General features: G+C 45.8%; 1 protein-coding gene across 2 annotated transcripts in view; it reads left to right on the top strand.

The window, feature by feature from the left end:
* LOC146867980 (dual specificity protein phosphatase 13B-like) overlaps positions 1 to 25,013 on the top strand; it is a 69,856-nt gene extending 44,843 nt beyond the window's left edge. For both annotated transcript variants that reach the window (XM_085608741.1, XM_085608739.1), the window contains exons 3-4: positions 380 to 600; positions 24,672 to 25,013. In XM_085608741.1, coding sequence (XP_085464867.1) covers positions 380 to 600; positions 24,672 to 24,865 — 415 coding nt within the window. In that variant the 3' untranslated portion in view covers positions 24,866 to 25,013. The remainder of the gene's footprint in view (positions 1 to 379; positions 601 to 24,671) is intronic.
* Positions 25,014 to 25,300: the final 287 nt, after the last annotated feature.

The raw sequence follows: 25,300 nt of genomic DNA, 5'->3' as shown, positions 1-25,300 counted from the left end.
GGGCAGGGGCGTTTTAACAGCATTATAGGCCCCCAGGCAAAGTAGTGCACTGGGCCCTGCGGACACAACCATTCACAGGAATAAAAAATGTTAACGGAAAATTTGTGCTAAATTCTGGTACGCATGATGCCCCTGTGCTCGTGGGGCCCCCGGGCAATTGCCCAGTGTTAAATTCTGGTCTGCATGGGGCCCGATGCCCGTAGGGCCCCGGGGTAACCGCCCAGCGTGCCCATGGGCCTGCGGCTATTCACTTCCCTAATGCTGCCCACTGCTGACCTAGGGTCTGGACATAGAATTCAGGACGCTGGAATACTTACTACTCTCATATCTACTAAACATGGACTTGCCGCTCATTCTAACCTACCTCTGCTTCCCACAGATGCACCGCTCTGGACAAGGGCCTGCTCCGCGAGCTGGGCATCACTCATATACTTAATGCTGCCGATGGCCGCTTCAACGTGAACACCGGCGCCAAGTTCTACTGCGAGATGGGCATCGACTACTATGGCATCGAAGCGGACGATGACCCGGAGTTCAACCGCAGCGTTTACTTCAACTCTGCGGCCAGATTTATCAGAGCTGGGCTGGGCTCTCCCAAAGGTGTGGCCTCCAAAGGCTGTTCGTGGTGATGTGGCATTTTTTGCTGTTGTACTGCATTGTGCTGTTGCTGTATTGTTGTCTTGTTATTATTGTGTTATGGTATTTTTCATGTACCTGGCTTTAAGATCCAACTGGAGCACCCAGGCCCTTATGTTAGTGTTATTTGTAGACAGTCTTTAGCTTCACTCCAAGGAAAAGGTGTTTATATGCCTCAGAAACTTGCAATTGGCTTTCGTCCAAGCTCTTGACAGGTCTTAATTTGTGCAGGTGTTTTCTGGGGTCCACATTTATTTTATCAGAGCAAGAAAGGCAGAAAAGGAGGGTCAAAATGGGTAAACATTGACAAAAGGACAAACCAGGGATGAAAACGAACCAATGAGAGTAAGACAGAGACCGGGTGTGTAGGGTGGTGGGAGAAAGTGGTGTGAGATTAAATTAACACTAGGCTGCTTTGAGGGCATAGGGGTAATTACTGGGGGAACTGGACCTAGCTATAACACTCCCCCCAGAAATTCATAATCTCCTTGAGGATTCTCGGGATTCAACCTGTAATCCTTGTTAATTATGCACGCCAGGAAGTTAACAGGAACCCTAGCATTGTTAACTCAGAGGAAGATAAACTGACATCCACTACACCAAGGCACTTGTAATGAGGTCCTGAACCAGTAAACAAAACATTGCTGCAATACAGACTACGCAGACTAAATAAAACAAACACCAACAACTGCATTAGAAATATTTTGATGCAGACACTAGATGTTTTTGCCCTCTTGTGTACTGCAATATCCCAGGTATTGAAGAGAAAAACAATTGGATGAACTTAACGTAAAGGCAATATTTCACACTTACGGGCCATATTACCAACAAACTGCGATAAACATCGCAGAGCGCGCTTAGTGCGAATAGTTTTATCGCCGGCTATCGCTGGAATATTTAGCCACGCTAACGCTGTATTAGCAACGAATAGCGCTATGGTGTTAAATATTCCAGTGATCGCGTGAAAAACAGCCAGACATCGCTGAAAAACCAGCGAACATCCTGGCAATACGGCGAAATGCTTGCTGATACGGCCATGTGGCCGTAACCCCATAATCCACCTCCCATTATATGCATGCCTAAGTAGGGATTTTAGCAGGTGTAACTTTCAGGCGATATTCGCAGTTAGCGCGAGTTATTGTTTCGTTCTGCGAGACTTGGTAATAGGGGGAATGTGAGTTACCGACTGTTTCCACTCGCTTTGATGTTGGGAACGCCCACTTTGCATGTCATTAGCGATAAATATCGCTGACATGCAAAGCGGCACCCAAACTGGTCACTTTCGTCAGAAAGCTGTCGCTAACTGCTGTTAGCGACAGCTTGCTGATAGGGCAATAAAAAAATCGCCGCTTTAGCGGCAAAAAGTGCCGCTAAAGCGGCGATGAGGCCCTTGGTAATATGCCCCTACATTTGTTCAAATACAAAACAAACATATGACACTATGAATGTGCTCACTGCTTTCTGCCAAGCTCATTCACTCAGTGATAATAATTTGCATGCTCCAGAAACACATCTCTTCTTTCCTCATTTCACACATTCAGGAAACTCTCAATTGAGCCCCGAGAACACCCAAAGGTCACTGGGCTCTAACTGTGACAATTTGAGTCATTTATCACTGGTGTCCAGGACCCACCGTATAATTGGATCCACAACTGTATTTCCAAGTACACACCCCTTTAGCACTTTATTCTGAGGGTAATGAGGCCAAGAAGTGCAAGGGTTACTCTGGGAGGTGGTGTGGGTTGGAAATCCAGAACTCTGAAAAGTACCCAATAACATAATGTTTCATATGACCAAGCGGTGGCGTCATTCTAAACAAGCATTTGCAATGCAACAGGACTCGCATTTACGCGAGTTTGAGCTATTAGCCTTGTAAATGACAATGCCTTTTATTTATGTTTTGGTTTTTAAAACATAACTAAAAGGCATTGCCATTTACAATGGCAATAGCTTAAACTCTCGCAAAAAGCGAGACCTATTGCATTCCAAATGCTTGAAGGCATCGCTGAGTTAACCCTTTCTGTCTCCCATGGCCGCTGAAGAGCTCCCTGTTTGCTACGAGTTAAATAAACAAGCGGGTGGTCACAACTGCGCACGAGATCCAAAAAGTTCCGTACAATATGGGCCCCATGGATCAAATATTACGGTCTGGAGGTGGAGGGAGAAACAGAGGGTGGGAGTCAGTCGCTTGAAGGACCGGGGGAAGAGCCTTGAAAGAGGTACAGTTTGTTCCACGTAAATGTAACTATGAGAATTGTGCTTTTGATTTTTCTTGCACCCAAGCCGCTCAAGCCCATTTGCAGATGCAATCGAGATGGACATTCTGTTCTATAACTGCCCTACACGGCCAATGTGGAATGTCATGCAGTGTGTATTGTGTATTCATGCTTTGTTTAAGGTTTTATTTTATTTTAAAAAACGAAATAATAATTGTAGGAAGGTGGAATCTGACTGCATGATTGCCCCCACTTTTTTCCTGGTGTTTGAATGGTTTGTTGACTAGTCTGGCTGGGATCCTGCTATCCAGGACCCCAGTCTATCTGTTTACTCCCTTAAATGACTGGTGTGCATATTAGATGCACTAGTGATTGGATACTGTGGTACCTTATGAGCCCCTAGTATATGGTACCTTAGGTACTAAGGGCATAGGTACTTCACAGACCTACCAGGGGCTGAAGCATGTATTATGCCACCCCTGGAAAGCAGACTAAAACTGACACCACAGGCCTGCTACTGCAGCCTGGGTGAGGTAGTGTTAGCACTCCTCACTGAGGTATAGGTTCCTATATCTCACCTCACACACACATATAAACCTATCAGTCACCCCTAAGGCAGGCCCTATCAATCCTGAAGGCAGGGTGCTTGGTTTAAAATGTGAGGGGTGCCTCTGCCTGAGTAGGGCCCCTCTGCAGCTTACAGGGTCAATTCCCTGTGGCTGTTTGTGGATGCGGTTAAACCATATACTGTTAAGTGCATTATAACCTACCGGTAAATGTTAACTTTAGAATGAATGCATCAAAACATGTCGTGTTTGGTGTCAAACAACTTGGAATCATACCCCCACACCAGTAACTGGTGTGGGAGTATGATCCCACTCTTCTAGAGGGGACGACATGTACCTACTGTGGAAACACGGTAGAAATCTGAAAAAGCCCTGGCATCACAAAATGGATGCCACCAGCACAGACACCAGGCTGCCCTCCTGCTGCTGACTGAAACTCGCAGTGGAGGAGGCCCAACAATAGGCATCCTGTCACAGGGAGGTGTCACCACCTTCCAGACAGGATTTAGTGTATTGGGGCTGGGTGGGTGCACTCTTAGAGTGCTTTGAAGTCCTGCACTGGAGGAGCAGTAGGCTCCTCTGTGCATATGCCAGCTCAAACCGGTTCAGGGGCTACCTGCCCCTGCTCTGGCGCAAAACTGGACAAAGGGAAGTGGGTGTAAGCACCCACTCCCCTGACCCTCCCAGAGGAGTGGTCATAGAGCTAGTCCCTCCCTTCCTTTTAGTATAAGTTAGGGAACCCTTGCCATGGCAAGTTAGATATCCCTGGACGACGCTTTACTAGAAGAATCCTGGTCCTTTGATGTTCCACTACCTTTGGAAGATGAAAGAATCTCCCTTGGAGTCAAGGAGTGACTCCCCTGCTTGGCAGGCACCAAAAACTTGAATCAACAGTCACAAACTTTCCCGCTCCCGCCAGAGTCCGAAGTCCTTGCAGCCCCAGAAGTAGATTTCCTGACTTCTCGATGGCCATTGTGAGTCCCCAGCAAAGCTGAGGTGAGTGGACCCCACGAGTGATGAGGAACCGCAATACCTGGGAACCGTGCACTATTGTCGTGTGCAACCCCTTCACGATGGTCTACGACCTTGTGCTTTAGACCACGTGTGGCCCAAGCCTCTAGCAAAAATTCCCTTGAAAATCAGAGGCCTACCTCATCTCGAGTGACCGTGGGCTCCTGTGAAGCAAATCCTCATGAGGCGTCTTTGCGATCCCTTGCCGGCTGGCTTGTGGGTCCCCTGAAGACTTCTTCATCAAACCAAAGGGCTCCCCTGGTTGCTCCAGGCCTACTCTGACTTACCCTCGCTGGGTGAGTCACTCAGGCCTTGCTGGTCTGCACCGCTGACTTTTCTTGAATTTCACGAGACTTGCTGTTGCCAAGGCTTGTTGGCTCCAATCTGGTTGCCAACACCTCAGTAAGCTGCACACTTCGTGGTACACTCTGAATCCAGCTCCTGGCTGTCGACGCCTCCTGATCCTCGTGGTCAAAATAACCTTGATCACCTGAAATCATCCGACTTCCGTGGGCATCCATCTTCCTGGCCCCGGGTCACTGGCAAGTGACTGTGAACACTGTCCCTTCTGCTTTCAGGTCAGCTTCATCTTGAATCCAGCCTTGGATTCCACCGGACACTTCTTCAGTCTTCGCAAGCAGCAAAACTTCTTCGGCTTCCATAGAAATCGATGACGCGACCCGACACCAAAAGACACCTATGCACCCGGCTTCCCTGGTTGAGGTAACTCGTGCACTCCAGTGCTCCTGTGGGTGTTGGCCCTCGAACTACTTACCTTGTAAGTGACTTGCTTGTAGACTTCCTAGAAGTACCCTTAAACTTTAAAAATCCAACTGTGACTTGCTCCATTGTAATCAATAGGGAACCCGCGGCTGTGTTCTCACACTGCACGCGTCTTCCGTGGGTCCTCTACTTACCTGCCATGGGTGGATTAGTGAAGCCCCAGCGATTCCACGGGCCCTAGGCCTTGTCTCTTTGCAAGTCGACTTTCCTAAACCTCTTTTTTAGTATATGGTCTGGTACGCCCCTAGGGCCCCAGCCATATTTAACGTTGATTTGTGCATATGTTACTGACTTCTAATCTCATAAAGAGATTAGTAGAGTGTCCTTTCATTTGGTAATTCAAGAGATTATAAGGTAAAACAAGCTGTTTTACATTCCTCTGTGACTTAGCCTGAAGGCTGCCCTCCACAGCTACCACTAAGATAGCTTTCTTAAAAAGGTTGTCTTAAACCTATCTACCATAAGAGTCGAATTGGACTGGTGCAAGGTGGCCACTATAACTAGTGACCAGCATATGCCAGGCCAACTTCTCACAATAATTGTTAATAAAGGACTGCGTATGAGAGGCCCTCCTGCCCCCCTGCAGTAAGAGATACTTATTAAAGAAAATAGTGTTTACAGTCTAAAGAAGATGTGCTGTGGAACAACCAAAGTAAAAGGGCCAGTCCTCATGGAAGGTTACAAATGAAGCACACACAAGGAGATGATAGATGGAGTGCTGAATCTTTTCAGACGCTCACCCCCAGTCACAGATCTGGGTTGAATCCATCATTGTTCTTTAGCTCATTCTGCCACCCCAGTTCAGACCTAGCCATGTGCAAATCATCTTGACCCTGTGCCTCATGGGAACAGTCCAGACTGGACTCCCAAGCCGGGTCTTCCCTGGACCGGAAACAAGCTTCCTGGGACCGGTTTCGGGGGTAACACCCCTCATCAGCCAGGCTAGCTTGAATCCAGTGGCAAAAGTGAGCAAGGGACTCACGTCTGGGCATACCCTGCCAACTTAAGGTGAACAAAGCAAACACAAGGAGATGATGGACGGCGTGCTGAAATTTTTCAAACACTAACCCCCAGTCACAGATCTGGGTTGAATCCATCATCGTTCTTTAGTTCACTCTGCCACTCCAGTTCAGACCTGGCCATATGCAAATCAGTCTTGACCCTGTGCCTCATGGGAACGGTCCAGCCCAAACTGCCAAGCCAGGTCTTCCCTGGACCGGAAAGAAGCATCCCGGGACCAGTTTCGATGTAACACACCTCATTAGCCAGGCTAGCTTGAATCCAGTGGCAAAGTGAGCCAGGGACCCACGTCTGGGCTTAGAGAAGGGTTTAGAGTGGCTTGTTTTGGGGGCTCAGAATATTATAAGGGTATGAGATGATGCAAGGAGGGATAGAGTAGGGAAGAGTCTAGAAAGGGTAATTTTGGGGACTATAATAGTGGAATGGGGTTTGGGATGAATGAGCGAGTGGAGGTACAGGATATATTGAGTGAGGTAGAGGGTGATAAATAGTGTAATGCATTGGAAAGAGTAGTAAAAAGAGGTTTGAGATGAGTCAGAGAGTTGAGGTAGAGGATATATTGAGTGAGGTATAGTGTGAGAAATAGGGTAGTGCATTGCATATGCTGAATTACAAGAAAAGTAATACATATATAGATCCATGAGTACATGGAAGGTATATAGATGCATAGAGGAAGGAAGTATATGTAGAATAAAGATGCATTAAATAAACTCCGGCTTTCAAGTGTTGTTGTGCTTAAAATTAATTTTATGTATTTGTATATGTATATATTATTTTTTTTGTAATTAAATAGTGAAGCAATTGTAGATAAATAGCTATGATAAAAGATTTACTTATTTATGCAGTCACTTATATACATGTTAAAAACATAGAATAATGTTACTATCAGTAATATGTACATTGGTTTCGAAGAACTAATGAATAACTATTTTTTATTTTTATTAAACATAATTATTTTACACGTTTATACAAACCAATACACATATATAGGTGCATATCTATAGTACAAATAAATGCTTTTATACAGAGCTATATGCTGAATATCTCTGTTTGTGTATGGTGCTTATGTTGGGAAGAGCCACTTCTTGAGTAGTTTTCTGAAGATAAGGTGGTTATCCGTAGATCTTATGTTGGGGGGTAAAGAGTTCCATAGTTTGGCTGCTTGAACAGAGAAGGATGTGCCAACCATGTTTTTTTCTTGTATCTTGGTATTTTGAGGCGAGGTGCCACTCTAGGACGAAGGTTCCTATGTTGAATGTGATTGGTGATTTTATTCCTGATGAAGAGCTTTCCAGTTTCATGTGTCACTTTGTGGGTGATACAAAGCATCTTGAACATAGATCTTCTGGCAACCAGTAACCAATGCAGGGCTTACAAGGCAGGGGAGATGTGGTCTTGAGGTTTTATTTTTAAGAGTAGTCTGGCAGCTGAGTTCTGAATCCGTTGTAGTCTTTTCATGGTCGTTAAAGGTGTAGACCCCACCGGAGGAACTCCAGATCCCGCCACACTCCAGGAGGAGCGTGGCTAACTCAGGTGCATGCTCAGGGTGGAGTGGAAGGGAAAAAGGGGGCAGTATCTTGGGATGAGGGGCCATAAAAAAGGAAGAGCAATTCATAATAAATAGAGTGACATGGATAAAGCACACAACAAAGTTTCAGAAAGTTTTTTTGGGTCCCAGCTGTAGACAGCGCATGCGCTGTGTTGAAGAGACATGATGTATCTACTTTGGGGTCTTAAGCCCGCCTATAGGTTTCCCATTTGCTTATTCCATAGTCACTCTGCTATTCTTTCTCCCCATTTGTCCATTCCATGCTTTAGTAATGCCTCTTCCTGTGTTTACCACGCCCCGAGAGCAGGGACTAAGTACACTATCCCTCCGCTGCTCTCATATTATGACCATGAGCGCACCTAACTTTTATCTACAAGTCGCCTTATATTACCCATGCCCATATGGGGGCCACGGCGCACCCACAGGTTGGGTAACTTTAATTCTCTGATTAGACAATACAAGCATGTGACTGCTGCACCCTTACACAGGAGAATAATCTGCCTCAACATTGTGCTGCTGGGTGACACGTGCGTCAGTTAATCACACTGTTTCAGTCATATCCAACGGGTGCCGCATATTCAAATACCAGCCAAATACGGTGTTTGTTTGTCCTCTGCATCCTTCAAAGGAATATCATTATCTTCAATATGGCACTGCCGGGGTATGCACTCCTCAGCTGATTGTACTTTTTTAATTAAGTCCGTCCAGCGCAGGACCGCCAGACATTTAAATTCGAACAAAATGTGGCGTTTGTCTGAGAAGCTGCATCTTACTGATTGCAAGAATGCCAGTCAGTCCCGCACCCAAGGAAAGGAGGTTAAGTTATGAGGTATGGCTGTAGCCTGAATTCCTATAAAGTGTAGCTTTAATCGGGGAGGAAGTGTGTGTATTTGAGAGTGGACATGGGGGTACACAATGTACGTTATGTGAAACGCCACCCTCTCGCCCTCAAAACTGCAGCCTCTTGTTTTTTTCCACGCTGCAAATGCTACTTGGAGTGTACAAAGATGCTAATTAAGATATAAGCATATGTTTACAATATATGGAGAATGTTAAACTTTCTCACCGTTTTTTTTTTGCAGCAAAAAAGTTTTTTGCAATGTTTTTAAATCCCTTTGCAGCACATGATCTGTGACTTGGAACCAGAGGCATTGTATTACATAGTTCATACAATGAACTTACTCCAAAGCAAAGAAACTGCTTTAAAGTGCAACAACGCCAATAGACTGTGCCGGCTGCAGATTCAAAAGCAAGTTTAATTAACATTTCTGTTTCATAGGAATCACAGATTATGCACGCTACCACACACCCTCCCTCCAGTCCCCACTTGCCTTTGGCTGTGACCTGTCGGACCCAGGATGGGAAGACCCACAGTCGTCTTTACTACTAGGAATACCACTCTGTAGAGCGGTGATACTCAAAAGTACGGCCCGTGGGGCGCATGCGGCCCTCCTAACCTTTACATGCGCTCCCTGGTTCAATTGCACTGGGATGCTGTTTACTCATCTCAACTAACCTTAAAAAAGATGTTGTTAACGGGTAAGCATTTCTTTAAATGTTGGTAGAATCTTGCAGAAAACTATGAAAAGTAAATTCAAAAAGTGTATTTCATTAGCTTGCCAAACCATTACACCTTAGTACATCAGGGTAATCAGTGCATTGAGAAGTATTTTTCAAATGTGATAGTTATCATACATGAATTTAGAAACATACATGCTTCCACTCACTCTGACAATGCCAGTAGTGAACTAAGAGGAAGGTCAGTTATTTTGTGCATCCTTTGGGCAGCCTGGGTTGCTATTATACAGAAACAACAATATAGATTATTGAATCAAATACTGAATGTTTTGTACAGCGCAAATCCCAAAGTCTTGTATTCGGAGGTCCTCTTATATGTGATAATGAAGCAAAAGAAGGGAAAATGAAATAAAACAATTTGCCTGGCATCACACTATGGGCCCGATTCACAGAACTAACAAAATCCTAAACTTACTACCATTTTGGTATTCACAGAAGGCACTTACTCATTTTGGTATTCACAGAAGGCACTTACTCATTTCGGTATTCACAGAAGTTAAGACTCCTAACTTTAGGACTCCAAAATGCCTTCTGTGAATACCGAAAGTCTTAAAGTTAGGATTTTTCTCAGTTAAGGAGTAGTAAAGTTAGGACTCCTAACTTTAGGACTCCTAAATGCCTTCTGTGAATACCGAAAGTCTTAAAGTTAGGATTTTTCTCAGTTTAGGAGTAGTAAAGTTAGGACTCCTAACTTTACTACTCCTAAACTGAGAAAAATCCTAACTTTAAAACTTTCGGTATTCACAGAAGGCATTTAGGAGTCCTAAAGTTAGGACTCCTAACTTCTGTGAATACCGAAATGAGTAAGTGCCTTCTGTGAATACCAAAATGGTAGGAAGTTTAGGATTTTGTCTTAAGTTAGTTCTGTGAATCAGGCCCAGTATGTTTAAGTGGGGAAGCTGGGATTGATCCATATTGTCTGGTTTCTCATTTGGCAAATCAGCCACTAGATGTCCATGCTTCATTTCCCCACACTCACCTTACCTCTACCTGTCCCCTAGACAGCCACCTTACTGGCTTCAGTGCAGCCCTCGGTCACATCACAAACCAAACTTTTGGACCCCTGAGAACATTTTTGCGAGTACCCATGCAGTAAAGGCTACCGGTCTGAGGTTAGGACATTTGTACACCTGACAGTGTCATAAGGCGACTCGAAGTCCAACCCTGGTTTCTCCACTTGACCACAGTGTGATCTTGTACAAATTGTTTTATTTTCGACAATGGAAATTCATGCTGACCAGTTACAAATGGTTTCCACTAAGTCATTTTGCTAAGGTGTCTACTTAGGTACTATGAGGTGGCAAAATAGAAGCAAAGCAACATCAATATGTTAATATGGAACATTTACCTCTGCATGAGGAGCAGAAGGCTGCTTAGACACATCGATGGAAGGAAAATACAGAAATCTTGGTGACCGCACTGCATTTTTATTGGACCATTATAAGTAGGGCTCCCGGTTTTATGGTATTTTGTAAACATTTCTGTCTGTATTTATCCATATTTATTTGTTGGCCATTTTATTGGTATTTATCCATATTTATTATCTGTTTTGAGAATAAATGGAGTAGTTAAATGGTATATTTCTGCATTTATTTAACTTTCATCCATGCACTCACCCGTGGATGCCTCTTGTGTTTTAGCAAATTAAGCAACTACATATAACAAAACCCTACACCCACAGGTGCATTTTAGTGCTACACTACAAAAATATGTTCACATATGCCTGTATTTGAGGAAATCTGTTCCTATTTTGTAACTCCCCATTCTGTCTATCTGCTCAGCTTTTGTCTGGAATTCATGAAAGACAGCATGGAGAGTCTTTCACAAAAAAGCACACTTTTCAGTATTTATCCGCTTTTAAAAATAAATACAATCAAGAAACACATTGTTTTCTGTCTCTATTTATCTGTAAAATCAGTAAAAACAGAAAACTTGGAGCCTTAATTATAAGCCGCAAGTAGAGAAGCATCAGTCACTGTTCCCTCAGCTTTTAAAGGCTCTGGTTTCTCCACCATCTGCATGCAGCCTTTAAAAAACACAAAATGCACCTTAACAGACATTATGATCTATGAGCTTTTAGGGTCACTCCTCCCTCTCTGAGAAATGTGAAGTAATGGAGTAAAAGTGAGCCACAAATATATGGGTACGCCAGACTTTCTATGAAGAAGTGCACAGGGGGTCACCCACTAACTGTGCACTCTATGAGTTAACTGGAAAAGAAATATACCATGTGACATAAAGAGCACAGACCATAAACTGATTGTGACATAGGTTAGATGCCTAAAGCTAAACGGAGTGTGTCTCAAATGGGAAATAAAAAATCATAAACTCAACTTTATGTATGTTCTTTATGTGCCCACTCAGGACCTAGGGGAAAATTGAAGCGATTCAGATCACAGGGCAGAGCTATTCATGTTCATTTACTTAGCCATTTATCCACGCGCCCACCCATCCATCACACACTCATTACCATGAGACTATCCACCCATCAACCCATCTATCCTCCATCCATCCATCTACTCTTCAATCAATCCACAAATCAACACTTCTGATTACTCATTCACCCACTCGGCGCTACTTCTCTATACCACTTTGACTCTAAAATGGAAACCTAGCATGTTCTCATTGACGAATGCTGTAATATGATTATCGGGTGGAAATGTTGTTATGATTGCAGGAAATCAAGCCCTCACCCTACATATGATGCGGTCTTATGGAAAGAGCTCCGGACCTTGGATCTGGGGTACCAAGTTTTATCATCTGCTCAACATCTTGTGATTCTGGGCAAATCACTTAATCTCTCCCTGCCTACAAAACATGAATGTAACCTTGCCTAATGTTACTGGTGCTTATATAAAGCGCTCGAATACCGTCAGGTTTGAGCTATATATAACTACAAAAACAAATCTATAAAGAGGTGGTGTATTTATATGATGAAAGCCTCTGTGCTATAACTCCATGAACCCACGGCTAGATTTTAGAGTGAAGGTGATCCGTTGACCGAGTTGCCCCCTGTAGTATTGGGAAGCTTGCCCTGCAGCCTGCAGTCAGGGCTTCCTCAATTGTCCAAACAGTGCGCCTCTGGGCAAAGCACGTTATTCCTCGCTGTCTGCCTCAGTCCTCTTAACAGCGATGGGTGTCACAAACAAAATCAGAAGGAAGAGGCCAGTATTTAGCGTGACATCTTTAAAAAAAAACCTCTTGAATATGAAAGAGGTTGGTTAGAATGGAAATCGTTTAAGTAAAGGCTATGTCTGAAGGTAGGCAGGGTCGGTCTTTAGGGGCCGGAGGGGGACGTGAAATGATGTTCAGTAATTGCTGCCTTAAACAGACAACTGTGCTGATGGTTAGGGTGTGGCTGGTTATTCAGAAAAGTTGAGAGGGGCCTTCCCACCTCTTCCACCCTTGGGCATCTCATCCTGCAGACCTCCCACTGAACGCTTACCAATATCTGAGTGGCAAGTCGACAACACCTTGAAACACATACCACCCCCCTCCTCTCCCAGTTTGGCCTGAACCCTTCCTGTAGTGGAGTCCCAAACTTTTAGCTTTTTCTTCACGGGGTTTGCGGATTCTTTTGTGCTCTCATCCTGTTTTCTATCTCTCCGGACCATCCGTAAGATCTCCCGCTTCTTTTCCCTGGATGCCCTCAAAATTATCATTTTAGCCATGGTTCTTTCCCGTCTGGACTACAGGATCTGCCTGTATGTGGGCGTTCCCGCCTATGAGCTGCGGCGTCTCCAGACTATTCAAAATCAGGCTGCTCGCCTTATCCATCGGCTCACCAAATTTCATCATACCTCTCCTCTTCTTAAATCCCTTCACTGGCTTCCTATTTTGTATTGTACCCTTTTCAAAATGGGATGTATAGTTTTTATGGCTCGCGCCCGTACAGCCCCCCTCTTCATTAACTCAATGGTCTCTCACTATCTTCCCAGTCGCAATCTTCGTTCCTCTAGCCAGGCTCTCCTCACTGTTCCCCGATTCCGTAAGTCTAGAGCAGGCGGCACTAGGTTTTCCACCCTTGCTCCTCGCTTTTGGAACAGTCTCCCATTCATCATTAGATCTATCACCACCTATCTACATTTCCGGAAGGCGCTCAAGACCCATTTGTTCGCCCAAGCGTTTCCCTCCCACTGATCTTCTATGCCTTTTTTTTTCCGCCTCTTGTAATCTCTCAGCGCCAGGAAACCGCTTGGTCACAGTGCGCTCTACAAATACTTTTAACTTCTAACTTCAACTTCTGGCCTTAGGGCCACGGGCACTTTCCCATTGAAAATACAGTGTGAAAGTGTGTGCGCCTTCATACACACGTTAGAAAGTGGTTGTGAGAAGTTGGCCTGGTATATGATGTTCACTAATTAAAGTGACCACCTTGTACCATGCCAAGCAACCCTTATGGTGTGGTTGTAAGTCAACCTTTTCAGACCAGCTGCCCTAGTGGTAGCGTAGGCTAAGCAGTCTTTGAGGCTAAACTCGTTTAGGCATGTTAAGCAAGCTGTTTTACCATATGTAACCCCCCTTTATACCAATGAAAGGACACCACACAGATATATATTCAAAATATATATGTATTTATTACTCAAAGTATCCCCTAGACTCTTTATGAGCACAGGAGCACAAATCGTTAAACAAGAAAGTATTACAATATACAGAAGTTGCACTTTATATGGATAGGCCCTGGTGGCCACTCAAACCATATACTAAAATAGTGGTATAAGTACCACGAACAGGAAAGGGAGAAGGCCTAGGGCCTCTAGAATCGCTGGGCCTACAAGGAGCTAACTTTAGTTAGTGACCAGGAGGTCCACGGGTCGCGTGTGCAGTGAGGAAAGTTACACGCGGGCGCCCATAGGTTTTCAATGGGTGCGTAATTGTTCAAAAGTTACTGCTAGAAGGGTCTTCTGGTTGGACTACGAATTCAAGACTTCAAACCTAGACACTAGAGATGTTACTCTACACTTGTGCACCGGAGTGCCAGCTTTACCTCACCCACAGGAAGCGGGTGCATAGGGCTCGAAGTGCGTCGGGTTTCGTCTATCTGTTCAATGGAGCCTGACGACAAAGATGCTGCAGGCGGTCGGTCCAGAAGAGATGCGGTGGATCCAAGGATGGATCGGAAGTGTAGAAGACCTGTAAGCAGAGGGGACAATGTTCACAGTCACTAGCCAGTGACCGGCGTGGCACCAGGTAGGTACCAGGCGATGTCGGGTGCAAACAGGTGAAGAGGTGTAGCTTGTCTCTGCAGCCACGTGGTCCCTGAAGGTCGACGACGTCCAGGAGTTGGTTTCACGAAATGTCCCATGCAGGCTCTCGCTGTCGGCGGTGTCGGCGACTCAGAAGAAGCAAACAAGCCTTGGCAAAAGCAGGAGTTGCAGGAATCGAAGAAAGCTGTTAGCTCTGACCAGCAAGGTCAGAGGGGCTGCCCCTTTGGAGGGAAGCAGGGGCCAGTCTGGAGCAACCAGACCAGCATCGTAGTTTTTCAAGATGGTCGCCAAGATGGCCACTAGTCAACGGACCAGTAACCGGTTAGGCGCGCCAAGTCGCGAAGTGCAGAGGGGCCCCACGCAGATCATGGAGATGCTGGAGGGCTCACCTTTGGTGCAGATGCTGCTCGGATGCTGGGCTTCTCAGGACCCAAAGCACAACTTGGAGGGAGCCTCTGTTGTTGCGCTTTCAGCTAATCGAGTGTCTTCCAAGATGGCTGGCTCCACGTGTCTCGGTGCCTCCACGGGTTCCTTCTTTTCAGGGACTGTGGATCGAGCAACGTGAGGTCTGGAGGTCCAGTCCTTGTCGGTCTCTGGGCTCCGGCGGGAGGCGGGAGGCGGCGGCAAAGCAGATGTCGATTCGCTGGATGGTGCTTGCGTTAGCAAGATGGTCACTCCCTGACCATAGGGGAGATTTCCTTCAGTCTTCTGTGCAGCAGAACGTTGAAGTTCCCGACTTCTTCTTAGTTGTAAGTTGATTCCAGGATGTCTAAAGTCTTTGGACACAGCTCCTACCTTTAAGCGGATTCTAGGGAACGGACTACCTGCTAGGTCCCTCCCTAAGGGTGGGACCAGGAAGGGGGGTGGTTACACCCCCAATCCTTTGTCCAGCTCGCCCCGGGTCTGGGGCTGGTGTGCCCCAGGACCGGTTTGAACTGGTATATGCACCGAGGCTCCTTGTGAGCCTCAGGCATGTCTGTTTCTTTTCAAGCCCTACCTGACCAATACACAAAATCCTGTCTGGGGTGGTGCTCGCACCTCCCCTGGCAGGAAACCCTTTGTCCACGTCTCCCAAGCTGGAAGGACTCCCAGCAGCAGGAGGGCAGACTTGTGTCTGTGGTGGCAGCGTCCATTTTGTGGAGCTGAGGCTATGTCTGATTTTACCCAGGTTTCAGGTTCTGTACATGTCGTGTCCCTCTAGGAGGGTGGAATGCTAACCCCCGTCGCCAGAATTGGCGAGGGGTTAGTATTCCAATTCGTATGACACCTTACTCGACATGTTTTGATAAAGCCAAACCAAAGATAGCATTTAACCGCGAGGTTCATAATGCACTTAAGAGTATATGGTATGGTGATATCTGGAAACGGTAGAAGGAAGTTGTTCCGACTACTGCAGACAGGCTCAGCTCATGCCAGAGCACCATCTCACATGAAACCAAGCACTCTGCCTTCAGGATTGTTAAGGCCTGCCATAGGAGTGACTTATAGGTTAACATGTGTCCCATTTAAGGTTAGGTATAGGCATACTACACCTAAGTAAGAGGTGGATACACCAACTTACCCCAGCTGAGTGATCAGCCAGTTGTGTCAAATTGCTAGGCCAGGCCAGGGGTGGCACAATACATGCTTCAGCCCCTGGTAGGCCTCAGATACACCAATGCCCTGGGTACCTAGGGTACACTACTACAGGGGCTCACAGGGTGATCCAGTTCCAATGGGTTATGCACCTAAAGTGCATAGTGTCAATTTAGCAGAGAGAACAGCAGGCTGGGGGTCTGATTGGCAGGCCCACAGCCTCAATACGTCAAAAACCAGTGAAGCAAAAAGCAAAAATTTGGGGTGACCATAGGATAGCAGACCCTACTCTCCTACAGTGGTGCTTACCAAGGGGCAGATTTACAAGTCCCTTGCGCCACTTTTGCCTCACTTTTAACATGGGAAAAGTGACACAAAAGTGGCGCATGGGGCTTGTAAATCTGCCCCCTCATGTCTTAAATATGTGTCCAGCCTGCCATCGCTAGCTGGTGTGTGATTTGCACTGATGGTGTTCTGAAATACGTTTCCAGCCTGCCATTGTATGCTGATACGTGCAATTGCGCATTTTCTCAGACTGGCCTGTGTGAGTCACTAGCCATCACAAGAGGACATTTAACTTCCACCCAAGTACCCCAAGGGTACGTCTTAAGGGGTTGAAGTGAGTGGTTGATGAAAGGCAGGGCAGGTACACGTGTGTCTTCCCTGCCCCAGGTAGTTAGGAATAACAATGTGTGTTTTTGCTACCTGTGAGGTTTGCTCTCCCCATAGGCTAAAATGGGGAAATGGTTGATATTATTTCAGAATGCAATAGTGGACTGCAGCGGAGCATCCTCATGATGTTTCCTATCATTGGATTTGCAGTGACAACCCCTTGCCAATTGTCACACTGGAGGTTTAGGGAGCACATCTGGGCATTCCCCAGTAACAACAGACCTCTGCGATTTGCGGGCCTGGCTGCAGAGATTGTAGGAGGAGGTTTTAACACTTGTCCTCCGGAGCCAGATCATGGCCCCAATAAAGATTAAGATTTCCTTTCCACTGCCTCATGGCAGACAGGACTGAAATTTAGGGGAGACATCTGTGGTTCAAAGGGAGGCCCTTTGAACCACCCCCAACTTCAAAGGCACACTCTGGTATAACTACTGGTTCCATCCTGCAGCAAGGAGTGATATACACTTGTGGGGAAGTGGGATCAGAGGACCTGGACCTACATGGTGCACATTGCCTTATGACTCTGTTGTGTACAAGGAGGATTATTGCCATTGAAAGGGCCCAAATGCCCTTCCTGAATAGTCGTTGGCCTGGGCCGACTACCTGCGGCTGTCGGGCACCCTGAAGTGTTCTCTCCAAGGGCTTAGTAAGCTTGTCCCCTGATCTTTTGGAGGTCTCAGGGACATCAAAGATCTCGATTGAGGGACCCACACTGACTACCTGTGACACTTAAAGCGTGGTGCCCTCTCAAGAATCTTACATTGTCTGCTCGATTACAGATGGTATTGTGGCGTGGACTTAAGAATTGTGTTTGGCGACCGGATCGCCTTGTGCAGAACCCTTAAAGTTGGGCCCGCATATAAGGCTGTGGCTCCTGCATAAGCGTCTATGTGGTGGCTAGCAGATTCACTGGCTGCAGGACCCACAGTGGCCTGTTTCATCGATTGTGCCACATCCCTCTCAAGCGACACACCAACTGCATGCTCATTGCATGCAATGTCCGGTTCACAGGTTGCGACCCATGGAGGTAGGGGCTGTAACCGTAGTAATGTCTCGTTCTACCTTGTGAAGCATTGCTGAACTTGAGTCAATGTGTGTGACCAGAACTGTCTGGTGTGACCAATGTAGACGTGCACCAGACGGTGTGCCTAATTTCCAGGGAGGTATGGAAATTGCAAAACTTCAATTGTGTGAGTGACTGGAGTTGTCTGGTGAGGCCAAAATTGAGGGCACTGGACATTGTGCCTCATTTCCAGGGACACACGGATTGTGCTACTCTTCGCTGTGTGTGTGAACGAAACAGTTTGGTGCAGCCTGGATCATTCTGCACCCCATGCTGTACCTAGATTGCCTGGGTGCGACTCTGATCAATGTGTGCCTGACGGAGTGCCTCCTCCTTCTGAGAGGCCTCACTTACTTCATTCTTCATTCATCTACTGTTCCTTACTTGGCCCTCAGTACAATGGACCAGTTGCCCTCTACACCTGGCCAGTCCTGACAACACTCTCTTACCAGGTAGTTTTGTCCGGATGGGGCCTGGGTGGTGAGAGTGACTGACTGGGCTAGAGAAACTCTTTCGAGAACGGTTGCAAGTCTGTCAAGAAACTGCGTGACCCCTCCTGTGGTTCACAGAATTGGGCTGGTGCTGGGATGCTTTGGGGAGCCTCTTTGGAGTGACCATCTATTGCCCTTGACCTGTGTCTACTCTGCATCCTGTGGGCATGGGCGTAACACAGGCCCCCGCAGCCCCCACGGTACGGGGAGGCCTCCGAGCTGCTTGGGGCCCCCTCAGCACAGTACTCAGGCCTCAGAGCTCTGGATTAAATCCGGAGCGGGCCCCTCTGTGTACCTCTATGTACCTTGCAGGGGTGCCCCTTGAACTTTCGTTACGCCACTGCCTGTAGGTAAACTTCTCGAGTGGCTGCCAAACCCCTTCTGCTGACTACTTCCTAAATGGCCTTGTTGCCTACCCCCACCTGGGGGAGGAGGATGGGGGTGTCTCCAATTGGTGGGTGTAGGATAGTCGGGGTGAGTTGGAGGGTGGAGGGAGGCTTGGGGCCATGTGGTCTGCAGAGTGTAAGCAATTGACCTGCTGGGTATCAGTTGCACTGCATTAGGGTGCTGAGTGAGTATGTGTGTGAGTACTTCTGTACGGACTTGTCTGATACTGATTGCAACGTGTAGCGGTGCGTAGTGAGTATATGTGGGAGTGACAGTGAGGAACAGCCCGTGATTCACAACATTGGACGACCGTTGGCCCAATATGTTGATTTCTTGCTAGAAACGCATTGTATTTGACATTGGTTTTCCCCGCGTGGCCTCGACCCGCGGTGCTGCTAAAAAGTGTTATAAGTGATTGTGTGTACATATTTCTGATATTGATGTGATCCGGGGTGCACCCTATAACTGTGTGGTATTGAGTTATAAGAATTGCTAGGGTGGTCCTGGGGTGGGCAACGTGTTGCACCACCTACGGGTGCTGGGGGGAAGTAGATTAGAATAATTCCCAAGTGTGCATATTACTGATGTCATTTGAACACAGCTGGTCCAAGTACTGCTAGTCATTATTCTGAATGTGATTCAGGCCCAGAGATACATGATGTTCATGCTGCGATGATTATTATGTGTGTTGAATACAAACTTTATTGACATACATCACGTGTGAAGTTTCTTTGACGCTCAAGGTGTTGTGCCAATGCTTTACACATTGCCTCTGTGGTGAGCCTGACTGTTCGGTGCCAAGCTACCCAGGGGTGAGCGCAGGTCATACAGTGCATGTAATCACCTGCCCCTGACGGGAGCGTTAGGTTCTGCCTGGCTGAGGCAGAGCCTTAGCCAACTAGAGAGTGCCAGTTCCAACAACCCCCACTGTTTCTTTCTTTTTAAAGTTGGGATTTTTTTTTTTAGAGAAAGTCACTGCCTTCCCAACTTCATTGCACTTGTGACAGGGTCAAGGCCTAAAATTAGAAAAGGGTGTTGTGCTTTTTGCTATCAGAAGACATCTGATGGGCAATAGCGCAGAATTTCCCTGGAATGAAAACAGGGGCAGATGAGTTAACAAATCAATGGGGAGAGCGAAGCCAATAGTCTGGCTTGACTAGCAGAGCCATAAATATGTTTGCCATGTAAATCATTCACATTCAATAAGCATGATATAACAAAAATTAGAACATTCTGCCCTCTGGGGCGGAATGTTCAAATTACCTTAGAGCCCTCCTAGCGGGCTCTACCGGCCATTAAAGGCCATCGCCATCGGCTCGGGCCTTTAACGCTGGAGCAGGCTTTTAATGGCCGGTAGAGCCTGCTAGGTCGGGCTCTAAGGCTATAGTGTATTTCTATTACGTGGAAAAAGTTCACCTTAGTGTATTAAATTATATTGCTTCAGTCAGTTGCTTGTATTAGAACTGATAAGTTTTAAACATGAAATTAGAGCCATGGAGAGTGTTTCAAGTTTTAATTTGAAGTAGAGGAAATTATAGGTTACTGTACTATCACTGCATTTTTAAGTAAAGACTTTAAAGTATTCACAATAAAATCATTGATTTTACTTATTCATATCAAACTACTAATGAGCATTTGCAAAGCCAATAAGCCTCGCTTAACAGTGGCCACTATTCCTAATTCAGTAGCACACTTCGAAAACAAAAGCCTCCTTTTTCTATTCCCAAACTCCACACAAATTACAATGACTTTGAGGAATGTTAGTATAAATGTGCACAGCATTTAAACTTCCTATTTTATCACAGTATCTAAATTAAGTCACTCCATCATTTCCTGTCTACCACATTTTTTAAAATTTCTGTACATGCTGAACATATCTAGGCATGTAAATCATATGTTCCACATGGTAAAAGCAAAGACACCTTTTTTAAGTTTGCAGAAACGTTTCATATTTTACATGATGAGTGTTGTATAATTTACATTTCAATTATTTTCAGCGCTAAACTGGGGCATGAGCTCTAAGATCTCAACCACCCTCCACACCCTCCCGTGTTGGGTTCTGTTAGATTTGGGGGTCTCTAGTTGGCATAGGTAGGTACCTTTGACAAATAGGGACCCTTGCGTCTAGTCAGGGTAAGGGGGTACACCCCTAAAATAACCTCTTCTCACCCCCTTGGTAGCTTGGCACGAGCAGACAGTCTCATCTCAGAGGCAGTGCGTAAAGCATTTGTGAACACATACAGTAATCAAGTGACAACACTACAGATGGACACCACACAAGTTGTATATCAAAAATAAGTATTCTTTATATAGACTTATCACAAGACCACAAACGACAAAAATCCACAATACTGTACTTAAAATGGTAGAATTAGCTTAGTTCTCTTTAGATGTTAAATTGAGACACTTTGAGTTCAATGTACCTTAAGATGCGTAACGCAATACAATGAAAGCGTTGCAGGGAAGGTGATACGTTGGTTCCTTACACGCATGAACGGTGATGCGTCGGGTCCCTACTGCTGCGTAGGGGATACATCGGTTCTTCTCTGCGAGGGAAGGTGATGCGTCGGTTTCTTACTGCGCTTCCGTGGCGATGCGGCACGCAACGCCGTGATGCAATGAAGATCCGGTGCAAAGAAACAAAGATGGCATCTTTTCTTGACACGATGTGGACCGCGACAGGCCCTGCAACACGCTTCCCGGTGAAGCGCCGGCATCTGCTGCGACATCGATCCTCTTCTCCGGCAATGCGAGGAGCTTTCTTGTGAAGCGACAGCGGCAGTGCGGCGACACGCTTCTTACTCGTGAGTCTCGCTTCCAGCTCCTTGCGACACGCAGTCCCTCAGAAAGCCTCGCAAAACAGCAGGCACTTCCAAAGAACTCTTGGGGAGCTGGTGGGTGAAGTCTATTGTCCCTGAGACTTCAGCAGGAGGCAAGCTCTTTTCTCAAGCCCTTGGAGATCCTTCACAAGTCGAATAAAGTATACACAAAGTTCCTTCTCCTCTCTTTGGCAGTCAGGCAACCACTGCAGGACAACCCCTCAAGCTTAGGGATAGTCTCTCCTCAGTCTCTCTGGTTCCGCTCCTCAACACAACAAAGGTTTCTTCTTGTTTCCCAAAGTGATCTAAAGTTCTGGGGTCTGGGTCCCCCTTATTATACACAGTTTCTCTTTGTTCTCTGAAGGCAGAGAGTCCTTTGCCTAGTCCAAACCAGTTCTGGTCAGTCCTGGAGCACTTTGTTGACAAGACTCCTTCCTTCCTTTCAGAGAGCAGGGCAGAGACATCAGACGCACCACAGGAGGTGGAGCCAGCATTGTGGAGGGAAGGCACAGCCCTATTCAGGTCCCAGGTGCAACTCCTCCCACCCATCTAGATGAAGATCTCTCTATTCAGCCCTGTGCTGACTCACCCTGTCTCTTTGGAATCCCTCAGCCCCTGTCACTCAAACTCCAGACAAGGAATACACAACCTAGCAGAGGCAGGTTTGGATGGTTAGACAAGAAAATACCTACTTTCTTAAAGTGGTATTTTCAAACACAGAATGTTAAAACCAACTTCACTAAAAGATGCATTTTATCTTTCTGAGATCAGGCATACTAAACTCGAATTTCTACCATGTTCCCTGAGTCAGTTAGGATTATAAGCTGTAATAATCAAACTGCCCATTTTGGCCTATAGGGAACAGATAGCCTTGCAATAGTGAAAAGCGAAAATGGCTGTAATTCACTATTAGGACATGCCACACACACCAGGGCATGTCCTACCTTATGCTTACAATGCACCCTGCCCTTGGACCTACCATATGGGTGACTAATATGCAGAAAGGGGAAGGTTTAGGGACTGGCAAGTGGGTGCACTTGCCCAGTCAGCATGGCAGTACCAGACTGCACACAGGCTCTGCAATGGCATGCCTTAGACACACTTTAACAGGCTGCTTCTGTGGGTGGCACAACCAGTGCTGCAAGCCCACCTGCAGTGTTTGATTTACAAGCCCTGGGCACACGCAGTGCATTGTACTAGGGTCTGACAAGTAAACCAAACCAGCCAATCATGAAGTCACTAATCCATACATCATATGCACTTTAGCTCTGATCAGCAGTGGTAAAGTGCCCAGAGGCATAAAACAGCCAACAACAGGTCAGAAAAAATATAGAAGGAAGGCAAAACGTTCAGGGATGACCCTGCAAAAGGGCCAAGTCTAGCAGGTTCCATGATTTGCCCCACCATCATTTTGCTTGATTTTCTTCTCCCCAACTGCCCTGCACCCCATACCATTTTGTGTAGCTTGATTCACCCCCTGTTGTGTTGCTTGACCAGCCTCTCCATCCACAATGTGTTGCTTGTTTTTAATGGGTGTGGGTATATTCTTTACAGGTCTTGCCTACCAGACAGGTTTTATATAGAAGAGTCACTTCTGCACCATACCAAAATCATACTTACTTAAAGTGTGTGCTCTTAGCTAAACGATATTACCATTGACAAAGCCAATAGCTCTAGCATTGCCAAGACCACTTGGCTTTGCCAATGCTTGGTTTTCTTGTGCCAAAGACGCTTAATTGCAACAATAACTGAGAAATTATAATTTGGTTACTAAGCCAGAGGGAAGAGCCCTCCTAAGACCAAAGCCCCAGCAAGCAAGCAAGAAAGCAATCTGAATGCTATTGCAAGATAGCCTTTATGTTTTAGAGAATGAAATATACGTATCAGAAAGAAAACAGGAGATAAGAGAGCTTAGGAGAAGAGGGAAATGGAATTAAATATTACTACCGGACACCTCATTTACCCGTGTCTTTATTTCTGAGGGCTCCGCTGGGGAAAATGGACCGCTAAGAAGACAAAAACAGGAAGAGAATATAAGATGATTTTTTTTTTCTTTTGGTCACACAGACTGTAAATACCAGAACTTGGTAAATCTTAATTAAACCAATAAACATCGCTCCATCTTGCATTCCAAATGGGAATCATCATTTACAAAGTAGTCTTTACAACAACCAGTCTTTACAACGAGGTTGGTACCCCGCATGCAACTTTACCACAAGTTACTTTAGCACACCAGTCGGTACGATGACTTGCTGTAGGGGGCACCTTTTTGGACTTGTGTTCGATTTTTAGGTCCAACACCTTCCCTACTGTTGCGTAGGCTGGAGTTGGAATAGTAATTTATATTATTCCAAAGTTCAGCACCCCCTAAAGCAAGTTGTTGTAATGACATGCGTGCTAAAGTAACGCGTCGCAATGTCGCACGCGTGGTACTGACTTCGTGGTTAAGACGTGTGGGCTAAATGCCTGTGGGTTATGTCATACAACCATTACAAATGACACATGATACAAGAGCTGCATTCTGATAATAACAAGAAATAAAAGAGTGCACAATCTTTAACGTACCAGTGTTCCAATTTTCTTTAGAGAAAGACTTTATGAACTGACATGTTCGCAATGAAAGTCAAACCTTTCCAGTCTCTCCTTAATTAGAAATGTGTATGATAGGGTCTCACACTGTTAATGTAAAGCCCCTTTGCATGGTGTTTGTCATGAAGCTCACAATACAAAACCTCTTCTTTTTGTATTTGTCAGAGAGTTCATAATGTAAGGCCCCTTATTAGTGACTTTATTGCATGGTTTACAATGTAAATCCTCTTCCAATTGTACTTGACAATGTTCACAAGGTAAAACCCCATGTCCTACTGTAATCAAGAAAGGGTCTGTGTTAACAATGTCTCAATCAGTTATGAGCAATGGAACTATTTCATAGGTGGAATAATGTAATTGCTGTCCAGTTCTGTACACAGCTAAAGCTGTCTCCTGGCAGTCTTAATGACTGATGTCTTCTTTGTAAAGAGGTTGACCATCAGTGGTAGCTCTGTTCTTCTTTGTTCCCAAGGAATGATACCAATGCCTTGTTCTCCTTGTTTTTGCAGGGAAGGTGCTAGTTCACTGTGCAATGGGCATTAGTCGATCTGCAACTCTCGTCCTTGCCTTCCTGATGATCTGTGAGAAGCTATTTCTACTGGATGCCATACGAGCTGTGAGCGAACACAGGGACATCTGCCCAAACACCGGCTTTCTTCAGCAGCTCCGAGAGCTAGACAGTAAACTCTTCGGGGAGAGATAAACAGTCTTATTGCAACAGGAGAAAGCTCATTCTTCTATTATGCTGGAAGATTGCATGCACTGTAGGGTCAACTGGATGACAAGTGTCTCCTTGTTGGTTTTTGTGTATTCCTTGTTCTGAGTAAATGAAACAGGACTGAAATGAAAAACAGTATGCCTGGTTTAGTACACCTATAACCCGAAACATTACAGGATCATTACAGAATCCTTGAGTCATCCTCTCGGGCCCTAGTGGCTGCAAATTGTAACTACCCTCCGAAACCCGCCCTCTTCCACACTTCGGCTACTGAAAGGTTGTGTATGAGAGACCTTAAGTGTTTCCTATAGGTTCTGCTTAAATGTATTCAGTCATTGAGTACTCTGAAGGGCCACTTGTGAGGTGAGATTGGGAATCTTTGTTAACAGCACATATCTTAAGTTTTAAACATAGGGGATG

The sequence above is a fragment of the Triturus cristatus genome, chromosome 1_2, assembly GCF_964204655.1.
Source record: "Triturus cristatus chromosome 1_2, aTriCri1.1, whole genome shotgun sequence".
NCBI classification, from domain to species: domain Eukaryota; kingdom Metazoa; phylum Chordata; class Amphibia; order Caudata; family Salamandridae; genus Triturus; species Triturus cristatus.
Note: the sequence above shows the minus strand (reverse complement) of the source record. Positions and strands in the feature narration are given on the sequence as shown.